A 21907-nucleotide genomic window follows, 5' to 3' on the forward strand; every position below is an offset into this window, starting at 1 on the left:
TTTCTTGATTTCGTAAAGCGGCTAGCGATAAATATACAATCTTAGCAAACGGAGAGTATATCGAAGTTACATTTACACAGATCGAGGGAAGGCACGAAATGTTAGGAAGCTTATTGATATATTAGCAAATATATACATATACTTAACGTATCGTTCTTGTACTTAAATGTTCACAATCTGTTATGCCAAATGCTTTCTGTATTCGTATATGCGAAATATTTATTATGTTGTAATACAGTGCGTGACTGAAAAGTTTTTGAAGATGATATAGATATTAATTCGTGCGTAAAATATCAAAAATTATTTCTTTCCAATTAATAAAATTTGTCTTTGAATTTTATGCAGTAAGTTCGTTAAAATGTTCTGAGCGTAATTACGTGTAAACTTTAATTAAAGAGGAATGTTGAATTTAAACAATAGTAAAAGTCGTCGGGAACGGTGAAATTAGCAGATGTATATATAAAAAAGGAAATTGTTATTACATACCTCCGTGTTGCGTATGCAACACTCCCTTCCTACCTGTGATTTGTAAAATTTACTAGTCAGCTTACTGCATTTACTATAAATAAAATATTGTAAGAAAACAATCGCTATGTACAACTATTTTATTATAATCACCGAATATAAATAATGCAATCGTTACTCGGTAATATAACAGCATCGAAACGTCGGTATATAAAATAAATTGCAACTAAACAAATATTTATTATTGTTAAAAATCTATTGTTGATTGTTATATAACCGAGTACTATGCAGCCTTCTTAGGTCTTAAACATTTAAATGATACCGAAAGGCATCGATTGTATGTACCTACAAGCAAACATATTTTCGCATTGTAAAATTATCTTCAAATTCAAGTATTTAAAATAAAATGTAATGAATCGGGATATGCATTCCATGCCCTTACATTTAATGTACCTTAATTAAATATATATTTTATACGGAAATTTAAATAAAGATTAAAACGCTCTTCTTAGTTTGATGGTTCCATCGCTAGCTGGCGTTGAAAACTGAATATTTATCCCTAGGAATTAATCCTCCATGTTTTATCTAGAAATTAAAGTAGTGATTACTATGACGGAACAATACTTTCCATCGGTTTATTCATAACAACTTGCTCATCTCATCATGTCGGAAAAAGTTACGTGAAACTTGAGAAATTATTAGAACTACAAAGTAAAATTTAATTAAAATAGGCTTATATAAATTAATTATATGTTACATACATATAAAGATATCCTTTACTTTTTCTTCAATTGTGCAACGAAATTAATCGGCGCGAAAATGACACGTAAAGAACCGAAACTTTGTAAACATTTATAATGATGCTTACTAACTAAAAATATTCTATAAATATTTCACCTGCCTAAATGGTCGAGAACAGAGGAATAATGGATTTGAATTGTTAAAGAATGACGTATCAGATGCTTTGATAAATATAGTATTTGTGGTATTTGGAAGAAAATGAAATTCTAACACAAACGAAGATTCAATTACAATTTCTGATTCGTGTATGTAAAGTGAAAAAAAATACTGCATTTATATTTTTATAAAAATATTTTTTTTGTGAGTATATTCTTTATTTCAGAATCTTTATAAAATCAATATTGCATTCATAACAGAGAGGTCACAACAGCTCTATCAAACTTTTATATTTAACATTCTAGGTACAATGGATTCTGAGGGTTCTGTTATATTGGAATCATGCGAAGAACATTCAATTTTAATTCAAACAGTAAAAGACATGGTTAATGTAAATACACATACTGAATTACAAAGTGAGGAAGGAGGATTTTTTGTAGTAACAGATGTTCAAGATGAACAACAAAATGTGATAGAAGTTTCAAATGAGCAATCAACAGTAGGACAGTCTGATGTACAACTTTCCTGGTCTAATTTATGTAGAATATGTGCAAATGTCAATGATCATTTAATCCCAATATTTGAAGGAGAAGGTCTACAACATGACTTATGCAATAAAATACATAAATATTTACCAATATGTGTATGTATTTATTTTTTATTGCTTATTACTTTTATTTGTACGTATAGAATGTTACATAAATTATTTTTCATAGGTATCTGAAAATGATGCACTTCCATTACAATTATGTTACCATTGTGCTGCTACATTATTAGCATGGCATGAACTATTAGAAGGATGTCTGAATGCAGAAAGAAGATTATTAGAAATGCAAGATGCTTTGCAAGAAAAACAGGTATATACAAAGACTTAGTTATTCCAAAAAGAAATTGTTTTTAAATCTGTATTAATTTCACAGGGTATAGAAGGATTAGAAACTTCTGCACAGGATACAACATCTGCACCTAATGTGACAGAATCACTTGTAAGTATAAGAACATTACAAATAGCTTTTATCTGTGCATATTATCCCTTAAATGATTCTTTTAATTATGTATAGCATCAACAGCAAGAAACTGTAAAGGATGAAGTCTCTGGAAATTCAGCTGTTAATGATTCAGACAGGTAATGACTTCCTTTATTTAAAACAAACTATAGAAAGACTATGCAACTATTGGAGCTATGCAACATGTGTAATTGAACGTGCAGAAAATATGCCCGATATAAATAATGTTACACTCAGTACTTAAAATTTTCAAAAAATTAATTTTAATAATGAATATGGAACGAAGCAATGTTTTGAAAATTACTTTACATATTGACTATTTCAATTTGGAGTATGGAACAAGGATTACTGTGATTTCTTTCGATCAAAGCATTTATATATTGTTGTACACAAAGACTATTGCAAGTGGTCTATGCAAACGTCCTGAGAAAATGATGTATGACTGTGAGATTAAGGATTGTCAAGAAAAATAATCTTATTTTTCTCAAGTGCCATTGATTATTGGATTGAACAAGAACAATCTCCTATGTCGTATAACTGCAAATTCGGAGTCAAGTATTGACTGTTTTGCAGGTCCGGTAGTATGCGAACACCGTTTAAGGTGTTCCTAGATATGCAGAATGTATTTCGGAAGCCACACAGAAAAAAGTTCCAGCTACAAGAAAGAAAACCTACAGACAATGGAGATTGCGATTCAGTGTGGATTACCGTCATGAATTCGACACTTGATCAACCTACTATAATGTCTAACCAACTACAAGACAATGATGTTACTATAAAGGAAGAGGTTTCTCAAATCTATAATTCAAATAGTATCAAAAAATTAAAACTAGATGACGAGACGTATAAACCAACAGATTCTTCAAATGCAAAAAACGGAAGTAAAAAAGTGAAAGGAAGATGTAAAATTTGTTCTAATAATTCAAAAGATTCAAAAGATCCTTGCGAACATATAAAAAATAAAGCTATCATTGATATTCAAGAATCTTACCAATGCGTCGAATGCGGAAAATGTTTTAAGTTAAAAGATTCTTTTCTCAGACACATGAGGATACATACAGATGAAAGACCGTTTACTTGTCACGTATGTGGAAAGCAATTTAGGGACTCTGGTGGTCTTTCTAGACATTTAAAGGACGTACACGCAAAACTAAAAAATTTTACATGCGATATATGTGGTAAATCTTTCGCATCGAAAGCTACGAGAGAAGACCATCGTCGAACGCATACAGGAGAAAGACCCTATGTATGTGATTCATGCGGAAAGACATTTAAATCTAAAGCTTCCTTATATATTCACAGTAAATTACACACGGATGAATTTCCACATCCTTGCTCTTATTGTAATAAAAAATTTCGTAGAAGACAGGAAATGTTAGCGCATGTGACCACTCACACAGGAGAGAAAAATCATGGTTGCGACGTGTGTTCGAAAAGATTTCGAGTGAAATCGGAACTCGTTAGACATAAGCTAATTCACTCTGAAACTAAACCTTTCGTTTGTGTGGAGTGTGGACTCGCTTTTCGACAGAAACGTTATTTGAATAATCATATTAAAAGCAGACATATTGAAACTTTACGAGCATGCTAATATGCAATCTTATCATTTTGCTCTACACAGATATTTGAATTTACCAATAGACAGAAAGCATTCAAATCTGGTACATTTATTATTTTTCCAGGTTTGGTCTACTTCAGAAGAAATCCTTCACGACATATTGCTCATGGCAGCACGCGAATGAGATGAATTCTAAAGAAAGTATAAAAGAAAAAATTAATGATGACAGTGATCATTCATTTGAAAGTTATTACAATACAGATTTAAACATGACAGAAATGGTGAAAGTAATGCTACCTTCTTTGAGAGAAATAAAAAATCAATATACGTGCAAACACTGTCGACGAATTTTTGAAAGAAAATACCACTTATCCCGACATATACTGCAATGTAAAACTGGCAGCTTCACTGAACGCACTATATCAAATGCGAAAGATGTAGACGAAACAGAAGATAAAGATATGAAAAACGAAAATCGAAAAGATCTAAGATTGTTCCAAAAATATAAAAAAAATAAAGTTGAAACGTATCCATGCATATATTGCGATTATACAGTCAAACAAAAAAAATTGCTCGAACTACATTTGTTGGAATCGCATTCAGAGTTTACCAGAAAGAAGGACAAAAAATTAAAATGTGCCGATCGAGAAATGGTTATGCGCGCCAAAATGGAAATCGATGGGAAAGTTTATTATCATTGTAACGAATGTGGTAAAAATCTTTATTCGCCGTACACGTTCTTCTGGCATGTGCGTATACATACTGGAGAACGACCATATACTTGTCATCTTTGTGGCAAACAGTTTCGTATAAATCAAGGACTAGCGAGACATTTACGAGATACGCATGCAGGCATAAAAAATTTTCCATGTGACATATGCGGTCGAATGTTTTCAACAAAACGTAGCGCGGAAGATCATAAACGTATTCATACTGGTGAACGACCATATATTTGTAATATTTGTGGAAAATCATTCAAACAAAAGGCTTCTCTATTTGTACATAATCGCACTCATTCAGATGTGTTTCCTTTTAAATGTAATTACTGCGATCAGAACTTTCGAACGAGACCATTACTCATGTTGCATGTAAAGAAACATACAGGTGAAAAGCCACACGCATGCGACATATGCGATCGACGGTTCCGTATAAAATACGAGCTAAAGCGTCATCGTTTAATTCACTTTGATGATAAACCGTGGCAATGCACAGAATGCAATCTCTCGTTCCGACAGAAACGCTATTTAGTTAATCATAAGAAAGTTAATCATAAGTTTGCGGTTCCTATGAAATAATAGAGAAAACTCTCTTTTCAGGTGTAAGTATCAAATGACTGAAATCGATGTAAAACACGAGTCAAGCAATTTGTCTAATAATGAACACCAAAATGATGGTGTTCGAATACAAGTATTGTCAGAGACTGATATTAATATTAACAAAAACCAAAGAACAGAATCTCAAAGTAACTTGGGAATTGCTTCTAAAAAATATAAAAAACACGTTTCATCAAAACGAACTTTGGAACAACGAATTGAATTAGCTCATTCGAAAATGATGGTCAATGGATTTACGTACTATAAATGTGATCATTGTCAGAAAATACTTTCAACCTCGTACAATTTTTTAATTCATCTAAATATTCATACTGGAGAAAAACCGTATACGTGCCACGTTTGCGAAAAAGGTTTTCGTTCAGCATCTGGTTTGAACAGACACGTGCATGACGTTCACGCGAGAATAAAGAAATTCTCTTGCGATATATGCGGTCGATGTTTGGCCTCCAAAGCTTCGCGAGATGAGCACAGAAGAACTCATACAGGAGAAAGACCCTATATATGCGAAATTTGTGGGAAGTCGTTCAAACAGAGGGCATCTCTGCACGTTCACAAATCATTCCATTCAATAGTTCTTCCGCATGAATGCTCCTTATGCAGTCAAAGGTTTAAGAGAAAACAAGAATTAGATAACCATACTTTCATCCATACCAAACAGAAACCTTATTCTTGCGATGTCTGTGGCAAACAATTTCGTAGTAAAGGCTGTATTAGTCGTCATAAACGTACTCATAATAATCAAGGGTCCTAAATTTGTCCCGTATGCAATGCAAAGTTCAGTTAAGGACGTTACTTGAAGAGTCACAGCAAGAATTTGCATAAAACTTCGCATTCGGTGACATGATATCGGAATGTTTATTTTGCAGGTGGAAGAGCGAGTCTGATCCTGTTATGCAAATATCGACGGCCGAAAGCGAAAGTACAAACGTTGAAGAGGTAGAATACATCCAGTGCGCTCAGTGTGATATTGTTTTCGTAAATATGAAGTACCTTATAGATCATATGAACAGCGAGCATGAAGCTCAAATGCATTATTGTCAGTATTGTAAGCTAGTGTATCATGGTAAAGATAAGGATTTTGAGGTTCACATATCAATGCATGGTAGTAATTATAATAAATTAAAAGATGCCACAGAAGATGAAACTTTGGAATACACGAACGAGAAAAAGAAAGACAAGAATAATGAAAAATCTTTTAATCAGGACATTGAAACGCCTCCGTGTTACACTTGCAATTTATGTAAGAGAAATTTCACAAAGAAGTGTGAATTAAAAAAGCACATAAACAGACATTCCGATGTCAACCCGATTCAAAATTCAGATGAAACAGAACTTGTAAATAAAGCAAAACAAATAATTAATGATCGTGTCTCTTACAAATGTGAAACGTGTAAAAAGGTCATATTTACAAAACGGGGATTCCTACGCCATATTCGTGTCCATTTTGATAAACGGCCATGTAAATGTGATTTATGTGGAAAATCCTATCGTATCGAACAAGACCTAGCTAGACATATACGAGACGTTCACGAAGGATTAAAAAAATATGCTTGCGACATTTGTGGTCGCGCGTTTGCGAATAAAGGAGCGAAAGATGATCATCGAAGGATTCATACTGGTGAACGTCCATACGCATGCGAACACTGCCCAAAAATGTTTCGAACTCTGAATTCAATTTACATTCACAATCGTGTACATACGGATTATAAACCTCATAAATGTTCATATTGTGGAAAACATTTTAGAAGCAGGCAGAGGCTAACTCATCATGAAACTACACATACAGGTATCAAAGCTTTTGCCTGCGAAATCTGCGGTAAAACGTTTTCCGTCAAAGGAGAAGTTGTACGACATCGTGCGATACATAACGAAGAAAAACCTTTCAACTGCAAATGCGGCATGAAATTTGGCCAGAAAAGATATCTGAGAAACCATATAAAACAACATCACAAGGAAGCATCTTCGTGGTTGTTAGCAGAATTATTGGAAAATAATAATTGAAGCACGGAACGTTGGAGTAAATTATGTCTTATAAACATTTTGGACGAGTATTATAAGATAAAATGTATAGTTAGGTATGTGTATTTTACTTTATTTCTTATATCGGGTTTAGAGATTAATCTAAAATGTTACACATCAAACTTAATGAGATTATATTGTAGTGAAATTGTATGAAATATGAAATATTTACATATCCCTGTTACATCTATAACAGTTGAATTGTCTTAAATTCAGTTATGTAAAACAAAGAAAAATTCATTTAAATGAAAAGAAAACAGAACAATGTAAACATAAATAATGCTATTATAGTTTATTATCATTCTTTTTATTGTTTAACATATTATTAATTATGTTTAATTATGCAGTATTATTACAAAATTAATATCAAATGTTTAGTTGTTGAAATATATCATATTTCAGTCCTCAAAGTGTACATATGTATATCATACATATAGTAAAATACACAAATATGGTGAATGTAAATTTTATAATTAAGGCAATTTTTATATAAAGCATGTCTCAGGAAATATGCACTTTCTTAAATCTAATTGAAATAATAAAAGAACAATATAAAATATATACCTATCTCATAGTATTTTATAATCTTAAAAAGTCTTAGGAAAACGTGACTTACAAATGTAAATAGTACTATTAAATTCTTTTAGTTTGTCAGCTTTAAAAAATTTATTTTGTGAAGTGATAAAGCACCAATTTTTTAAATTTTTGTACTAATTCCTGCAAAATATTTTGCATTTATTTTAATGTAATCTTTGTTATATTTGATATAATGTTTTTACCTGTTCTATGACTCCTGCCTTATCATCTTTTACCACAAAAGTGTTCTTTTTATCAATGTTGCTTATAGATAGTTTGTTAATATCAATATTTTTAAAATTATTTAGGTATAATCTTTTCTAATCATTCACAACTTGTGTAATATCTACAACTTTCTTTGACGTTTTATTTATCTAATAAAAAAAAACATTAAATAATATTCATACATTTCTAATAAAAAGATAAAACATTTTTATAAACATAAAAATGAACTTACAAAGCTGGTTTTTTGGTATGAATTCAATATACCTCTCTTTTCAAGGTTTTGGATTCTTTGTTGTTCAGCTAATCTAAATTGCTTCTTTTCTGCTTTTGTGCCTCCTACTAAGCTTTGTATAATATTTCTATCCTTAATGCTTTTCCAAGGGTCATAGGTTGCGACATTTTCCTTCAGTGTAAAAAAGTATATAGTCATGCATAGCTATTTAAAATCAATATAAAATTATAAATATTTAATAGTTAAAGACCTCTTTCCAATCTTTCATTATAGGAACACATAGGTTTTTAACTGTTTCCAAAGATACTACTGATATTATTCTACATGGTACTTTAGAGTTATTTCGTTGTCTTTTAACCTTTTCACTACGCGTATTATTTAACATACGATCCTGCAATTTCATTTTTTATTATTTTTTAATGCCCATATTTACTCAATTATACTTACGTATACCTTCAACAATACTTTGTCAATTTTATCACATTTATTTGGATATTTTATTTTTCTCCATAAATTATTTTTACGAGATTGCACCAAACGGTAAAATAACATGCCTCTACGTACATTACATTTTTTGTACGAACGTCCCATATTTACAGCTTTATATGAACACGTTATTTTTAAATCTAACATTGACATGTTTATTCTATAAATTAATGTATTAAGTAATATAAATATAAATTTTAAAATAATATAAGTTTCGCGAATAACGTTTAGAATAATTAATAATATTACTTATTAATACTCACATCTTCAATAAACCTCAAACTTAATGCGCGAATGCTACGGAAATGGGAAATGGGACTATGAAAATATGGAATTAATCATGTTTCGTATCCTCGTGTCTCTTCCTAGACAAATTAAATTTGGATTTCCGGTATAGAGATTCCGATTATATAAGAAAATAGATAAAACTAAAAATAAGAAGATAATCCTTTTTAATAAAATTGATAATTTTTTATATCATGTTTTTATACAAAGGATTACAAATTTTGTATTGTCTCATTTTATTTCATTTCTTTTCTTGTTAATCGAATCGTAAATGGTGTTACAAGCAAACAATGATGATTTTCGTGGGCAACGAGTTTATGAGCTAATAATTTGGAATCTTCGAGTGAAATATATCTACATATCCCAAACTTGTAATGTTTTACATTAACGTTACAAGTGTATTCTTTTTTTCAATACATTTATAGTATTTTTCAAAATCATTATAAAAAAAGCTATTGGTTCGTACTTATTTATAATAATTATTTATTTCTAAATTATTCCTCCTCTTCTTTTTTCAATTGCTCATATTAATTGGATATTAAAATAAGGAACCAAATCTCTACAAACTTTTATGTTAAAAATTTATTTTTAGGTTTTTGACATAAAACCAAGATTTGTTTCGTTGCACAGATTCCACTAATAATTCTTTTCATTTCATGAATTCTTATTTAATTATTGACATGTATTAATAATAAAAGATCTACAATAAAGTAAAGTTGCAAATTTGTTTTTCGTGATATAAGAATAATTGCATAAAAAAGTTGCGTATTAAAGAGGATATCGTCCTTGATGGAAGTTTCCGCGTAAGGAGAAAGGTATAAAACAGTATATGGGTCACTTGAACAATTTTCAACAAGATTTATAAGTATTTTACTACAATTCTTTCTTTCTTTAAGGCGAATAGAGGAATGTAACATCTGGATAAATACTTTTGTGTAGTTTGAGTTTGAAACAGCACATCTATAGTTAAGACAACCTTGCACGTAAATGAAATACATAGAAAACTATTTATAAGCGAAACACCGTCATCATATTATTGCCCGAAATAAGTTGCTCCACGCAAACATCGCGAAACATTTACATGGTGTTACGATTATAAATATCATCTACGAAATTTATTTCATTTTAATAATTTTAACAAAGAAAGTAATTAACCTAAATTATATACGAGGACTTTTCTACATTAATATTAATATTAAATGTGTGTGAACGTTTCGATAAAATATCGTGAAACTGATACCAATTAACTTAATGGAAGTAATTAAAAATTTATTAGTAACCATAAAACATTTTCAGCATATATTTTTAACGAAATTTTTTTATTGCATGTACAGTACTAAAAAAAGCATGTTTTTGCCAATACAAATGCCCAATGATAAATAGCAACATAAATATTTTATGATTATGAACTTGTGAGGGTTTCGCTTTCGATTTCATTCGCACATGTCTGTTGAGGATATAATAATCGAAGCGTTGGTAGAGAGGTGGAAAGCCAACGAGACGGACTGACAAATATATCAGTCTTATCCCACGCACTGTTGAAGTAAGTGGTCTACCGGAGACAACGGAAGACCAGTCATGAAAATTTGCATTGTGTGAACACTTAGTCCGACTGAAAGATATCTTTACACATACTTTACTATAAAATGAACTTTACGCGCTTAAAACTACTATCATCTTCACGATATTTTAGTCAATAACAATTATTTCATAGCAGTGTTTTACGTAAAAAATTGATACCCTTTTATTTGATAAGTTTTGAATGAACTCATGTATCGATGGTATTCCTAATGATCCCTTACATCATTTAATAAAAAGTGATGGTTTCTGTTTATTAATATTTCTTCAAATTCGATTATTTATTCGGTAATTCGTGTGAAAAAGGGCTGTTACGAAGTATGACTGCTACCAGTTAAATTATTTAAAAGTGTATCCAATATTCAATATGCAGCGGGTACTTAGCTTTCAAATGGCTCGTGGGCTTAGCGAGTCCAGCGAGTTTGTGACAAAACGTATGTGTTTTTCGTTGATATTATCAATTGGATTTCTTGCTTTCTTGGGTGGATATTTACTTGGCCGTTTTGCCATGCAAAGAGCTATAGAAATTCGTGCGGAAAAAAAGCGCCTTGAATTAGCGGGAAACGGACTAGAAAATACGGAGTATCTCCAACGTTTCATGCTCGAGCAACTAGAAAGGGCGCCCCTTGATCCTGATTTTGAAATGTACGTTTATTCATTATTTTTAATCTTAATATCCGACTTTTATATTATCTTAAAATATTTATAAAATAGGAAATGGGATTCCTTCAATTTAAAGGAAAATGATATACACCAAGTGAATAATATTCTATCGAATTTATCGCTTATTGAAAAGGTCGTCAAATATCAATCGTACATCGTGGCAACCGCTAGAGGAGCCAGAGAGCCTGGTAAGTTATCTTTTTTGCATTATTTTTAACATAAATCGCATTACTTTACTTACTGTAAATGTTCAGATAGGTACGTAGTTTTATCTGCTAGCGGCGAAGGTGTCGGGATCGCTTTAGAATTGGCAAAAATTTTCAATCAAATTCAAGAAGAATACACGTGGAAACTTCGTAGATCTATTATTTTTTGTTTATTCTCCGCATCTTCAAATCCTTGTCCAGAAATGTTGTCCAGCTTTCTGCCTCACAAGATTGTGGCTTATATTGTAGTAGACCATCAAGCTTTACAAGGTTTGTTATCATAGGAAAGTTAGTGGTTATCAATTTTAAACACGCATTTCAATTGATTACAGGTAAAGGCCACTTTATTGTATCTGGATCAGATATTGTACAGTTTATGGTTCTAGAATCTGCTAGCATTGTAAAAGACTGGTTTTCTTATGACAATCAGTTATTGTCCTCAAACAACACATTTTACAATGTTACAACTTCCCGGCTAGCTTTGGACATACCTCATGCAGTACTCTCTTATATGGTAAACAGTAAAAATAATTATAAATATTTATATAATAGACAATCTTCATTGCTTTTCTTTTCCATATATTTTTAGAATAATAATATCACATGCAATGAAAATCATCATGAGAGGGAATTACGTAAAATAATTTTAGCACAAATAGTTGGTCAAACTATTTGGAAGTTCTCTGAATCTTTAATAATAAAATGGAACCCTAGTTATTTTAATAACACTGCCCTTGATGTATTAAAATTTATAAACAATACTGAATTGTTGGATGTTAAAGGTACAAAATACATTACATATTATATTACATACTATATACCATACTTGCTTTGACTTTTATAACATTAAATAAAATTACTTTTTTTCAGAGAAAGTACAGCAAACCTTGGATAAATTGTTAACTAGCATTAAAATTTGTAATAAAAAAATTGATACAGTTGACAATATCAAGTATGTAATTTTTACAAGTTACATAAAATTCTTATATTTACATACTACAAATTACAACATTTCAGAAATCTAGAGAATCTATCCTTTTTTTGTTACAGCACACTTGACACAAGGATATTAAATGATTTACTGATGGATTTGGATAGGATTCTTCTATGTCCTGATAAGCAAAATCAATCCAGAACTGATTGGTCAAAATTTTTTAGATTGAGTCATGAGCCTTCAAACAAAATCATAATGTACATGAACGAAGTGGTAAAGTGTTATGAAAATGCTATACAACTTTTACAAGATCGATAGAAAAAATATAAAAGTACAAAACGTTAAATATGGAATTGTCCTTTGAAATGACTGTGGTAACATTTAATAATTATCATTGATGTTTTTTGACACTTTTACCATATACTTAGCTTAATTTTTTATTTTGGAGTTCCTATTTTTCATTTGCATATCATTATGAATTACACAAACGCAAACATTTATATACATACAAGTGAGTACAAAATATGTATTATCTTTTACCTGTGATAAATTAGATCAATTTAAATGTTCTACAACTTTAAATTAATGTATGTTTCCTATACCATATCTTATTTCTCTCTCAAATTGAGAAGCATCAAGTGTTCCTTCGATAGCTTTGCAGTTTGGATTAAATACAGAATAGGCACTAAGTTCACCCGATTTTTTTGGTTTAGATCGAGTATTTAGACAAATAAATATTAATGTAGACAAAATAAAATATACTGCTCCAAATTCATATTGAATCGCAATTATATACAAGGTACCCCATAAAAGAAAATACAGTAGATATATCACCATTCTTAGCATTGTACATTGTGATTGGTCTACACTATCATCTGAACAGGTACTTTCCGCATCCTGGTCATCCTGCAAGCTTTTCATCCTTAATCATATTGATTTATTGTATAAATTTTACAATAAATATTATTTCTTATGTAACAAACGTATTTGTTATAATATCCTCCAATATTATTTACACCGTATAAAAGAGCATCCATAACTGGATGGAGAGTCATAGTCACTGTCATAACATTTACAGTATCTTACACGTGTTACACGTAACATAACCTTACCTTGATATCGGATTTTAACGGTGCTGCCACCGAAGAATCTTCAGCTGGTTTATTTCCATTCCACGGTAGGACAGTTTTTATCACATTCTTAATAGACTCTATCATTTCTTCCCTTCGTTTACGTCGTCTATAAGCTTCGAGTCTCTCTTTTATGTCACTTCGAACCATATTGAACGTGATCGTCTTCTTCTATCAGAAGTACATTGCGTTATATTCATTCATAACTCGGTATACTTTACGATATAAGTGATATAACAAAATAACAATCATTTTACAAATGATTGGTCGCTTATTGCAGCTGTATTATTTGCACATCTTATTATTGGTCGCTATGTACATGATGTATACATACCACATACATATAAACTGTCATTAATATGTATTGAAGGTTGATTGAATGAAGTTAGTCCAATATATGTACATATATTTGAACAACTTATTATGTATAGTGGAACAAGCCGATATTATGTTAAACAATATGATTTTACAAGGAAGATAGGTTAACAAATATTTTTATTCAAATAGTACTAATGGCGAATCAAGCCAAATGCGCAAAACAATCTGATTCTATTGACGTTAAATTACTCAATGTATTAGATACTCAGTTACTCGGTGGTGCCGTTGATTTTGGATCTTCTTTCATCATTTCCGGGATTTTAGCGATCATATTTAGAACTATGATTGCGCCGGTTGAAAGGGTTAAATTGATTTTACAGACACAGGCGAGTAGCCATCAAATAGGACATGCGAAACGATCCGCATACTCTGGCGTTTTAAATGCACTTATTAGGATACCTAAGGAACAGGGGTTCCTGTCTCTTTGGCGCGGAAATGTTCTCAATATTTGTCGATATTTTCCAGCCCAAGCAATTAATTTTTCCTTTTACAATATATACTACGGAATGTTCCAAAAAGTTTGTCCGATAGATTATTAATAAAAATACTTTTTTAAATATAATTCTGAAATTTGCGCGCGTAAACATAGATGATTGAATCGAAGAATTACAGTCACATCGTTTTGCCCTTCATGACTGGCGGTGCTGTCGGTTTAACTTCCTGTACGGTTCTCTACCCCCTTCATTTCTGCAATACTCGAATAACCGTAGACGTTGGCGACAGCAAGATAGTTAAGAGGGAGTTTTACGGATTCAGTGACTGCATATGCAAAATTTACAAAAACGACGGTTTAAAAGGATTATATCAAGGACTGTCTGTCTCGGTTTGCGGGCTATCTTTATACAGGTTTGGAGTATTTAATAATAATTGTATCAATTGATTAATCAATTTCAAAAGTATTGACCGTTTATTGAACGAATTTATACATTTAAATATTTCAATTTGATTCTTTATTTCTTACATTATACACTAGGTGCCCTGTATTTTACAAAATTTAACCTACAATTACTTTTGATTCTATCTCCAAATAAGTGTTTGACGATAGATGAAAGGACAACGTACAAATAGATATCGTGACAATAAAAATTTATTTATAATCTCTAGTATGGTAATGTGAATGAACAATATTAAATGCATTTTGTAGATCCATTTACTTTGGTCTTTATACAACTGGTAAACGAACATATTTGAACAATTATGCAACAGATCGTGACACAATGAACGCACCATTCTTTATGTCCTTGGCTCTTGCTCAATTATCTTCTTGGATCGCGACAATTGTGTCCTATCCCTTCGACACAACGTCTAGACAAAAAATGCTTTGGAGCGGGCGTGGTTCTAGAAGTTTCGTGACAGTGCGACACGTGGTCAGTAAAAAATTCTGAAACAATTTCAATGGGAATCTTAAAGGTTCGTTTACTGAGTACGACTATTCAATACTCCGTCAGATCACTACTATCATAGAAAAAGATGGTCCAATTGGTTTTTATAGAGGCTTAACTGCTAATTTAATGAGTACCCTTTGTGGATCTTTACTACTGGTTACATACGATATAGTTAAACTACGTTTTGATCAGTTAATGGAATCAAAGGTATTCCGTTTGTAAACTATTTGTTATTTTAAAATTTTACATTTAAAAAATTGCATTTTTTAGAATACTAAATCCGAAACTTGAAAATTGTTAAGAAGCTTAAATGTTTAGCAAATGTCAATACAAAAGTAAATTTAAGATGATGCATTATTGGATTATACTTATACACATAAACGGTAATTGTTTATACAAATAAATTGTAAAAAAATAAACCAGTGTAAAAAATAACTTATAATAATTCATAGAATTTGTTTGTACGCCTACTTAGAATTTACTACACGATAGTATCAGTGTTTGTTAGGAAAATCTTGTACAAGTAATACATAATAATTACGAACAGAAATTGCCAAGTGCAACATGATGCAATGTTGTGAATCCAAGAATGTGTAACTGGCATTATCTAAAGCACGTGTATTGAGTTAGATTAAATAAAAATTACTTATGCTAGATAGATTGTAGACAATATAATAATCGACGATGAAATTTATTTTAATATAACACAAAGCTGTCACGTTCATGCATTAGATGCATCTTTCCAATTTCAAGCAGTCTTTCAAACTCTATACCTGACCGTGAAAAATGCGTACTTTGAATGAACTAATCCTCAGCGGTTTCTGTTTTATATCTTAAATAATCTCCATATTTTATATCGGTTGGGAAAGTATTACATGTATTGAGACCTCGATCTGCGTATAATCGCTAAAAATTATATAACAAATCACTCCTTACGGAAACTTCGTAGTGTCACAGTGACATTCTATCGTGACACATAGAGCGCTCATGGTAGAATCAATTACAACACAGTAAGTGATACCCAGATGGTGCGTGTTCATACATCCGAAGAGGTGACCTAGACTTTTATTTACTCTGCCGTGAGTATATCAAGGGTAAGACTGGGAAGTAGGCAGTGCGAATAAAACAGAATAAATGAAGTCTAATAAGCATAAAGATATAAAGATAGAGTACGCGAGTCATACGTGACTGTGTAAGTGGATGCAATATGGGAATAAAAAGATAACGCTGCATAGAGGCTATTGTCTAATCAAATTGCACACTGAGGTCGCTTGCTGGTTGGTGTTGTACTTACATATTTACGAATGCGTATGTGTTCTTATACAAAGACATAAGAGGTCTCTATGCAATATTCTTTCTCTATAATTATATCGCTTTTTCAGCTCGTTCACGCACTCTATTTTTATACCTTTATGGTAATAAGATATTGTAGAGTCAGATTTTTTATTCCTCATCACATATCACATATTTCTTTAGTTTAGTTAAAAGCTATTGGTCAAATATAGTTGCGTTTGGTATCGTTTTGATTGTACGATTGTCAATAATCCGATTAAGGAATTCTCCTAACAGTATAATAAAAAATTAAAAAAGATTATGCTTTTCCTATTCCGGTAATTCGTTACCGGTTTGAATTACAATACATCGGTGGAGATCATAGATAACATAAAACCTCGAACCATGGGTTCCAAGAATTGATGGAGATAACCCTATAGGGGATTAAGTTTGTTGTCATATGCATATGTGTACACATTGTTGTGTATATCTTAGTTGCAGAATCACGTTGGTAATCACAAGGAAAGAGGATGGAGTACCTTAGAAACAATAGTTCTGGTTCTTTGGCCATTGAAAGTGTCCGTGAAAGTCGTGTGCTCGTTCTTTATACCGGCGGTACCATTGGAATGATTAGAAATGAAGATGGAGGTAATACGTTTCTCTTTCTCTTTCACGTGAAATTGTGATTGAAATGGTTGTCGTTAAAACTGTGAAGATAATACGATTTATTATCTTACTACAGTTCTCGTCCCTAAAGCGAACGCTTTCGTGAAAAAACTGCGAAATTATCCACACATGTACGATCGAGATTATGCGGAAAAACGATTCGGATTGATGGGCCCGCTTGTACTTCCGTAAGTGCATAATCGATCTGATAATTGGAAAAAAGAAGAAGTTAATAATCCTGATAAATTCGTAACGATACCTGACCAACTAATAGCTATTTATTTTTATTTGGTTTTTCTTCAAGAATGACTGCGACAGACAGCAAACGTGTCATTTATAACGTATTGGAATATTCGCCACTCTGTGATTCTAGTAACATGACAATGGACGATTGGATTCGTATTGCCCATGATATCAAGGTAACCTCTACTATGCAAGTATACATAGTTGGAAATGCTATATGTATGGTTTAATCAGGTATATACATATATTCATAAGACCTCTTTCGGGAATGCATGCAAAAACATGAGAGGAACACGAAAGCATGTAAATAAAGTGAGAACATAGAACGCTCATTAAAGTGCTTGAAATACTGCTAATATCTTTTCTTTCGGAAATAAATATTTTAAATACCGGATATTTTTAGAAATAAGTTTTATTTTATTGTAAACTGTAGACAAAGAGTTCCGAATGAGAAATAACTAACTAACTAATTAAATAAGGTTTACACTCAACACGATATTTGCTGTTCTAGCAAGCTTACGAACGTTTCGACGGATTCGTAATTCTACACGGGACAGACACGTTAAGTTACACGGCATCTGCTCTATCTTTTATGCTCGAATCTTTGGGCAAAATAGTTATTTTAACTGGCTCTCAAGTCCCAATTTTCGACAGCAGAAGCGACGGTTTGGATAACTTCCTGTCATCCCTGATAATAGCTGCAAATTACAACATACCGGAAGTATGCGTATACTTTGGAACAAACTTGATGAGAGGAAATCGTACCTGTAAAATATCGGCCACTTCGTTCGAGGCGTTCGATTCACCAAACTTTCCACCGTTGGCTAAGGCCAACATCACGATAGAAGGTTAGCAGTTGACCCAATTACAGGATGCAATTCGCTTAATTGACTGTGGTTTTGCTCGTTTCGTGCAATCTTCTTCCACGAGATATTCTTTTGTCCGTTAAATGGGACTCTAAATGCAAATCGATACATGCAATGATAGCGTAATACGTACCAGATGATATTACAATTCTATGACGTTCAAAGACTTTTATCAGCAATCTATATTTGGAAACTAGTAGTTACATCAGCATTATCATATAAAATAACGTGTTCGTATATGTTAATTTATTGCGATATGCACGTGTTAAACATCGGTACAAGCTACTGTTGCAATACGGAAAATGTAGTTAAAGAGAACCTGTATTAGCATACATAACGTGTACAATTGTAGTTTAAGAATGTCTTTAATATGTGCCGTTTTATCAGCGTCACTGTAATGTACATATATGTATGTGCATTGCAGTGGATTATCGAGCAATATTCCGACCATTTACGTTGGAAAAGTTTCACGTATACGCGTCCTTGAACAGAAATGTTGGATTGCTACGAATATTTCCAAGTATGACTACGCATTTGGTAAGGGCGTTTCTACAGCCCCCGATCGAAGGTGTGGTGCTACAGTCCTATGGAGCAGGCAACGTGCCCACGAACCGAGAGGATATAATTAAAGAATTGTCCGCAGCTACAAAACGCGGTGTCATCATCGTCAATATTACACAATGCGCGACAGGCTGCGTTAAGAATTCATACGCACCTGGGAAACTTCTCGAGGAAGCCGGTACACTTAAAATTATATTAAAAATTCGCCATTCAAAAATTGCAGCAGATCTAAGTTTACAAATTTGCAGGTGTAATATCAGGTTCCGATATGACACCAGAAGCTACGTTGACTAAACTCGCTTACGTATTATCGAAGAAAGAATGGGATTTACAAACGAAGCGTCAAATGATGCAAACGAATCTCCGCGGAGAATTAACTGCTCAACGACCGCCGTATCTCGAGGATATAGATCTTGTGGAGGCGGTTGCAAGATCTCTGAGACTTTCTTCAACGGCGGAACGTCAAGAATTGGGATCGATTCTTTTCCCTGCGATGTTGAATGCTGCCGTGAGGAGTCGCGATGTCGTGAAACTCGAAATCTTGAAAGGATACGTAAGTACGTGTAATTAAGCCATTCATACGATACTCAATTTCTTTTCTCAAAGTAGTTTATACTTTTCAATTAGGGTGCAGATATATCGCAACAAAACGCAGATGGTCGCACGGCATTGCATATTGCTTGCTGCGAAGGTGATTTAAATGTCGTCCACTGTCTTTTACGAATGGGTGCGAACGTTCACATCAAAGATCGATTTAACCGTACACCGCTTACCGACGCGATAGAGTTCGATCATCACGAGGTATAATATCACTCGAACCTTGTATTTCGCATTTATTTCATTTCATGCCATATTTCCATTTCGATTTTCCAGATCATTAATATTCTAATACATAATGGTGCACACTTACATGGAAGCGCATATATAATAGGGGAGAAAATGTGCGCCGCTGCAGCCGTTGGAAACGTGAAACGTTTAACGTCGTATCAATTAGCGAACGCAGACCTCTCGCAGAAGGATTTTTCTGGCAGGACACCCTTGCATTTCGCGGCGCTACATAATAACACACTAGCTGTTCAATTCTTATTGGATCATAATGTGGAGACGGAATGTTTCGATAAAACGGAACAATCGCCGCACGATCTTGCTAAAGCGTCGGGTTCCGCAGATGCGGCGAGATTGTTGTCGCCGCTTTATTCCCCGAACTCGCTAGTTACGGAGGAAACTTCGAGATGAAAGTGAAACGACCGCTAGTCCGTAGCTATAACCACGCAATTTTACACAAGAAATCACATCAGACTAAAAATAAGACCCGTGTATCTGCGTTAAGTGCAATAGTATAAAATGGACATCTATTCAACTATCTTTGTATTGTATTCGCGTCCTAGTTGAAATAATATGATTGCGAAGACGGCGGACCACGTAAATACGTTAATTTGTCGCAGAAGAGTCGTTAAGCATTTCATACAATAGTTAACGAAAAGTGAAAGTCTAAAGCGACGGTGATTATGACTGGATCACGCAGCAGTGCACGCGAAAATATTTCGCGCAAGATAATAACGTATTTCCTTGAGCGTGGTAAAGTGTAAGTTTGAAGTGTGAAAAGCCGATGTTCCTTCATTTTTGTACAAAAACATTCCCTCCTGTATTTGTGCAGTAATAGAGAGTATGCGTTACATCGTCACATTATCCCAAGCTCGTCCATTACGGTTCTTAAAAGCTTCGGCGTTATTAAACAATCCTTATAAATGTAAGCGCAATTATGATTTCCCTTTCGTCCGGTAATCACTGCATCTTGAATGATCGTACCATTTGTAACATCTTTGAACCAGCTGTGACTGTTGATAAATCAATTTAAAACATCCTCGTAATATCAAGTTTCTGAGTGTTCTCTTTCCGATCTTACCTTGATAATCCATCGATTATTTTATCTGTACTCGTTGGATTCTCCGAATTCGCGGCTACTGAAACGATCGAACAAACGATACGTTGCATGCACGGAACCACGTAATCGTTGCTGAACATCATTTCATTAATAGTATTCCCTATATGTAACCATCGTCCATTATCCGCCGAGCCTAACATTGTATACGATAAGAGAAGAAAAAACTATTAATGAATATAGAGAATTATAGTATCATTTACTTACGATAATTATACTGTGGATGCGCTTTCGAGAATAATGGCGAAACTACGCTAAACAGGGTGGCCATTAATCCAACAATTCCAAGGCTTTTCGTGTTAACGTTCAACAACGATGGAAATTCACCATTCTCGCCTATTTTATGCTCGAGCGGTATCGAAAGGAAAGGAATAGTCACAGCCCAATCAATCTGGGACAATTATTATTACAAATAAGAAGACTTTTTATCTGGATCGTGTGAAAGTTAACAATTACCCGAATTTTCTGAAACTTACACGAAGTTCTTCTTGTTCCGAATCGAAAGAGATCAGCCCACCATTTGGATGCTTTCCAAATATCTTACTCTGTGCCCTCGAAGTTTTTGCCTTTCCATTAACGTTATCCTTCGGTTCAGAAAGGTGCAGCAAACAACATAGCGATAATAATATAACGTAGTATTTGAACGAATTTCTCATGATTTTTATTGTTCTACTAAAAAAAAGAAAAAAAAATTGATCTGTAAAAGCTGGTGCTGCTACAGCTAATTGAAGCAAATTACCAAAGGTAGAGAATTTTCGTTATGCTTACGATAGTTCTGTGGTGGCTAGTAAATCGACTAATTGGAACGAACACAGGAATACGTGTGAGGAATCCTTGATCTCTGCTGGCAGTTTTTGTACAGAAGCCAGCCCACTCTTGACAGGTAGGAAATTCTATTCCGACGAGCGGAATTAACGAACCTAAGAGAGAATTCTGGTTAAATTACTGTACCGAAACAACGTCGCCGCAGCCGTTGCTCATCGTCACGCCTAATTCCGC

At 33.0% G+C, this 21907-nt stretch overlaps 6 protein-coding genes and 1 long non-coding RNA gene across 23 annotated transcripts; 3 read left to right on the plus strand and 4 right to left on the minus strand.

The window, feature by feature from the left end:
- Positions 1-8: 8 nt before the first annotated feature.
- Positions 9-7839, plus strand: LOC126921971 (zinc finger protein ZFP2-like). Of its 7 annotated transcripts, none has more exons than XM_050734081.1 (6): positions 9-1566; positions 1668-2005; positions 2079-2219; positions 2283-2348; positions 2424-2488; positions 4052-5382. In XM_050734081.1, the coding sequence occupies exons 2-6, from the start codon at positions 1673-1675 to the stop codon at positions 5220-5222; spliced, it is 1776 nt and encodes a 591-aa protein (XP_050590038.1). In that variant the 5' UTR covers positions 9-1566; positions 1668-1672; the 3' UTR covers positions 5223-5382. The 7 variants fall into 7 exon arrangements, with proteins under 7 accessions (XP_050590038.1, XP_050590040.1, XP_050590039.1 ...); XM_050734083.1 differs by having other exon boundaries at positions 2433-2488; XM_050734082.1 differs by having other exon boundaries at positions 9-1511.
- Positions 7566-9801, minus strand: LOC126921997 (uncharacterized). Of its 4 annotated transcripts, XR_007712620.1 has the most exons (7): positions 9063-9801; positions 8767-8959; positions 8564-8704; positions 8314-8484; positions 8060-8230; positions 7897-7997; positions 7566-7806 (listed from the first exon to the last, which is right to left on the minus strand). XR_007712620.1 is itself a non-coding variant. In XM_050734139.1 (6 exons), exons 2-5 carry the CDS (start codon positions 8950-8952, stop codon positions 8177-8179), a joined length of 540 nt encoding a protein of 179 aa, XP_050590096.1. In that variant the 5' UTR covers positions 8953-8959; positions 9063-9801; the 3' UTR covers positions 7833-7997; positions 8060-8176. The 4 variants fall into 4 exon arrangements, 3 of the variants coding, with proteins under 3 accessions (XP_050590096.1, XP_050590095.1, XP_050590094.1); XM_050734139.1 differs by lacking the exon at positions 7566-7806 and having other exon boundaries at positions 7833-7997; positions 8779-8959; XM_050734138.1 differs by lacking the exon at positions 7566-7806 and having other exon boundaries at positions 7833-7997.
- Positions 9802-10316: 515 nt separating this feature from the next.
- Positions 10317-12811, plus strand: LOC126921976 (transferrin receptor protein 1). The gene is made up of 7 exons (XM_050734099.1): positions 10317-11307; positions 11377-11513; positions 11580-11801; positions 11864-12045; positions 12121-12313; positions 12402-12483; positions 12582-12811. Exons 1-7 carry the CDS (start codon positions 11030-11032, stop codon positions 12781-12783), a joined length of 1296 nt encoding a protein of 431 aa, XP_050590056.1. The 5' UTR covers positions 10317-11029; the 3' UTR covers positions 12784-12811.
- LOC126921999 (uncharacterized) lies at positions 11848-14314 on the minus strand. Its single transcript, XM_050734140.1, has 2 exons — positions 13578-14314; positions 11848-13371 (listed from the first exon to the last, which is right to left on the minus strand). Exons 1-2 carry the CDS (start codon positions 13743-13745, stop codon positions 13048-13050), a joined length of 492 nt encoding a protein of 163 aa, XP_050590097.1. The 5' UTR covers positions 13746-14314; the 3' UTR covers positions 11848-13047.
- LOC126921968 (L-asparaginase-like) lies at positions 13516-20843 on the plus strand. 8 transcript variants are annotated; one of them, XM_050734071.1, is made up of 9 exons: positions 13516-13642; positions 17126-17278; positions 17373-17484; positions 17601-17715; positions 18051-18387; positions 18830-19144; positions 19215-19519; positions 19594-19767; positions 19840-20843. In XM_050734071.1, the coding sequence occupies exons 2-9, from the start codon at positions 17161-17163 to the stop codon at positions 20200-20202; spliced, it is 1839 nt and encodes a 612-aa protein (XP_050590028.1). In that variant the 5' UTR covers positions 13516-13642; positions 17126-17160; the 3' UTR covers positions 20203-20843. The 8 variants fall into 8 exon arrangements, with proteins under 8 accessions (XP_050590028.1, XP_050590031.1, XP_050590032.1 ...); XM_050734074.1 differs by lacking the exon at positions 13516-13642 and adding an exon at positions 14649-14819; XM_050734075.1 differs by lacking the exon at positions 13516-13642 and adding an exon at positions 16295-16368.
- LOC126922002 (uncharacterized) lies at positions 14854-16301 on the minus strand. Its single transcript, XR_007712622.1, has 2 exons — positions 16153-16301; positions 14854-15354 (listed from the first exon to the last, which is right to left on the minus strand). It is a non-coding gene; the product is annotated as an uncharacterized LOC126922002 (long non-coding RNA).
- LOC126921991 (uncharacterized) lies at positions 20189-21564 on the minus strand. Its single transcript, XM_050734124.1, has 4 exons — positions 21385-21564; positions 21116-21299; positions 20873-21044; positions 20189-20804 (listed from the first exon to the last, which is right to left on the minus strand). Exons 1-4 carry the CDS (start codon positions 21562-21564, stop codon positions 20648-20650), a joined length of 693 nt encoding a protein of 230 aa, XP_050590081.1. The 3' UTR covers positions 20189-20647.
- Between the last annotated feature and the right edge of the window lie 343 nt (positions 21565-21907).

The sequence above is a fragment of the Bombus affinis genome, chromosome 11 (genome assembly GCF_024516045.1).
Source record: "Bombus affinis isolate iyBomAffi1 chromosome 11, iyBomAffi1.2, whole genome shotgun sequence".
Lineage (NCBI taxonomy): Eukaryota > Metazoa > Arthropoda > Insecta > Hymenoptera > Apidae > Bombus > Bombus affinis.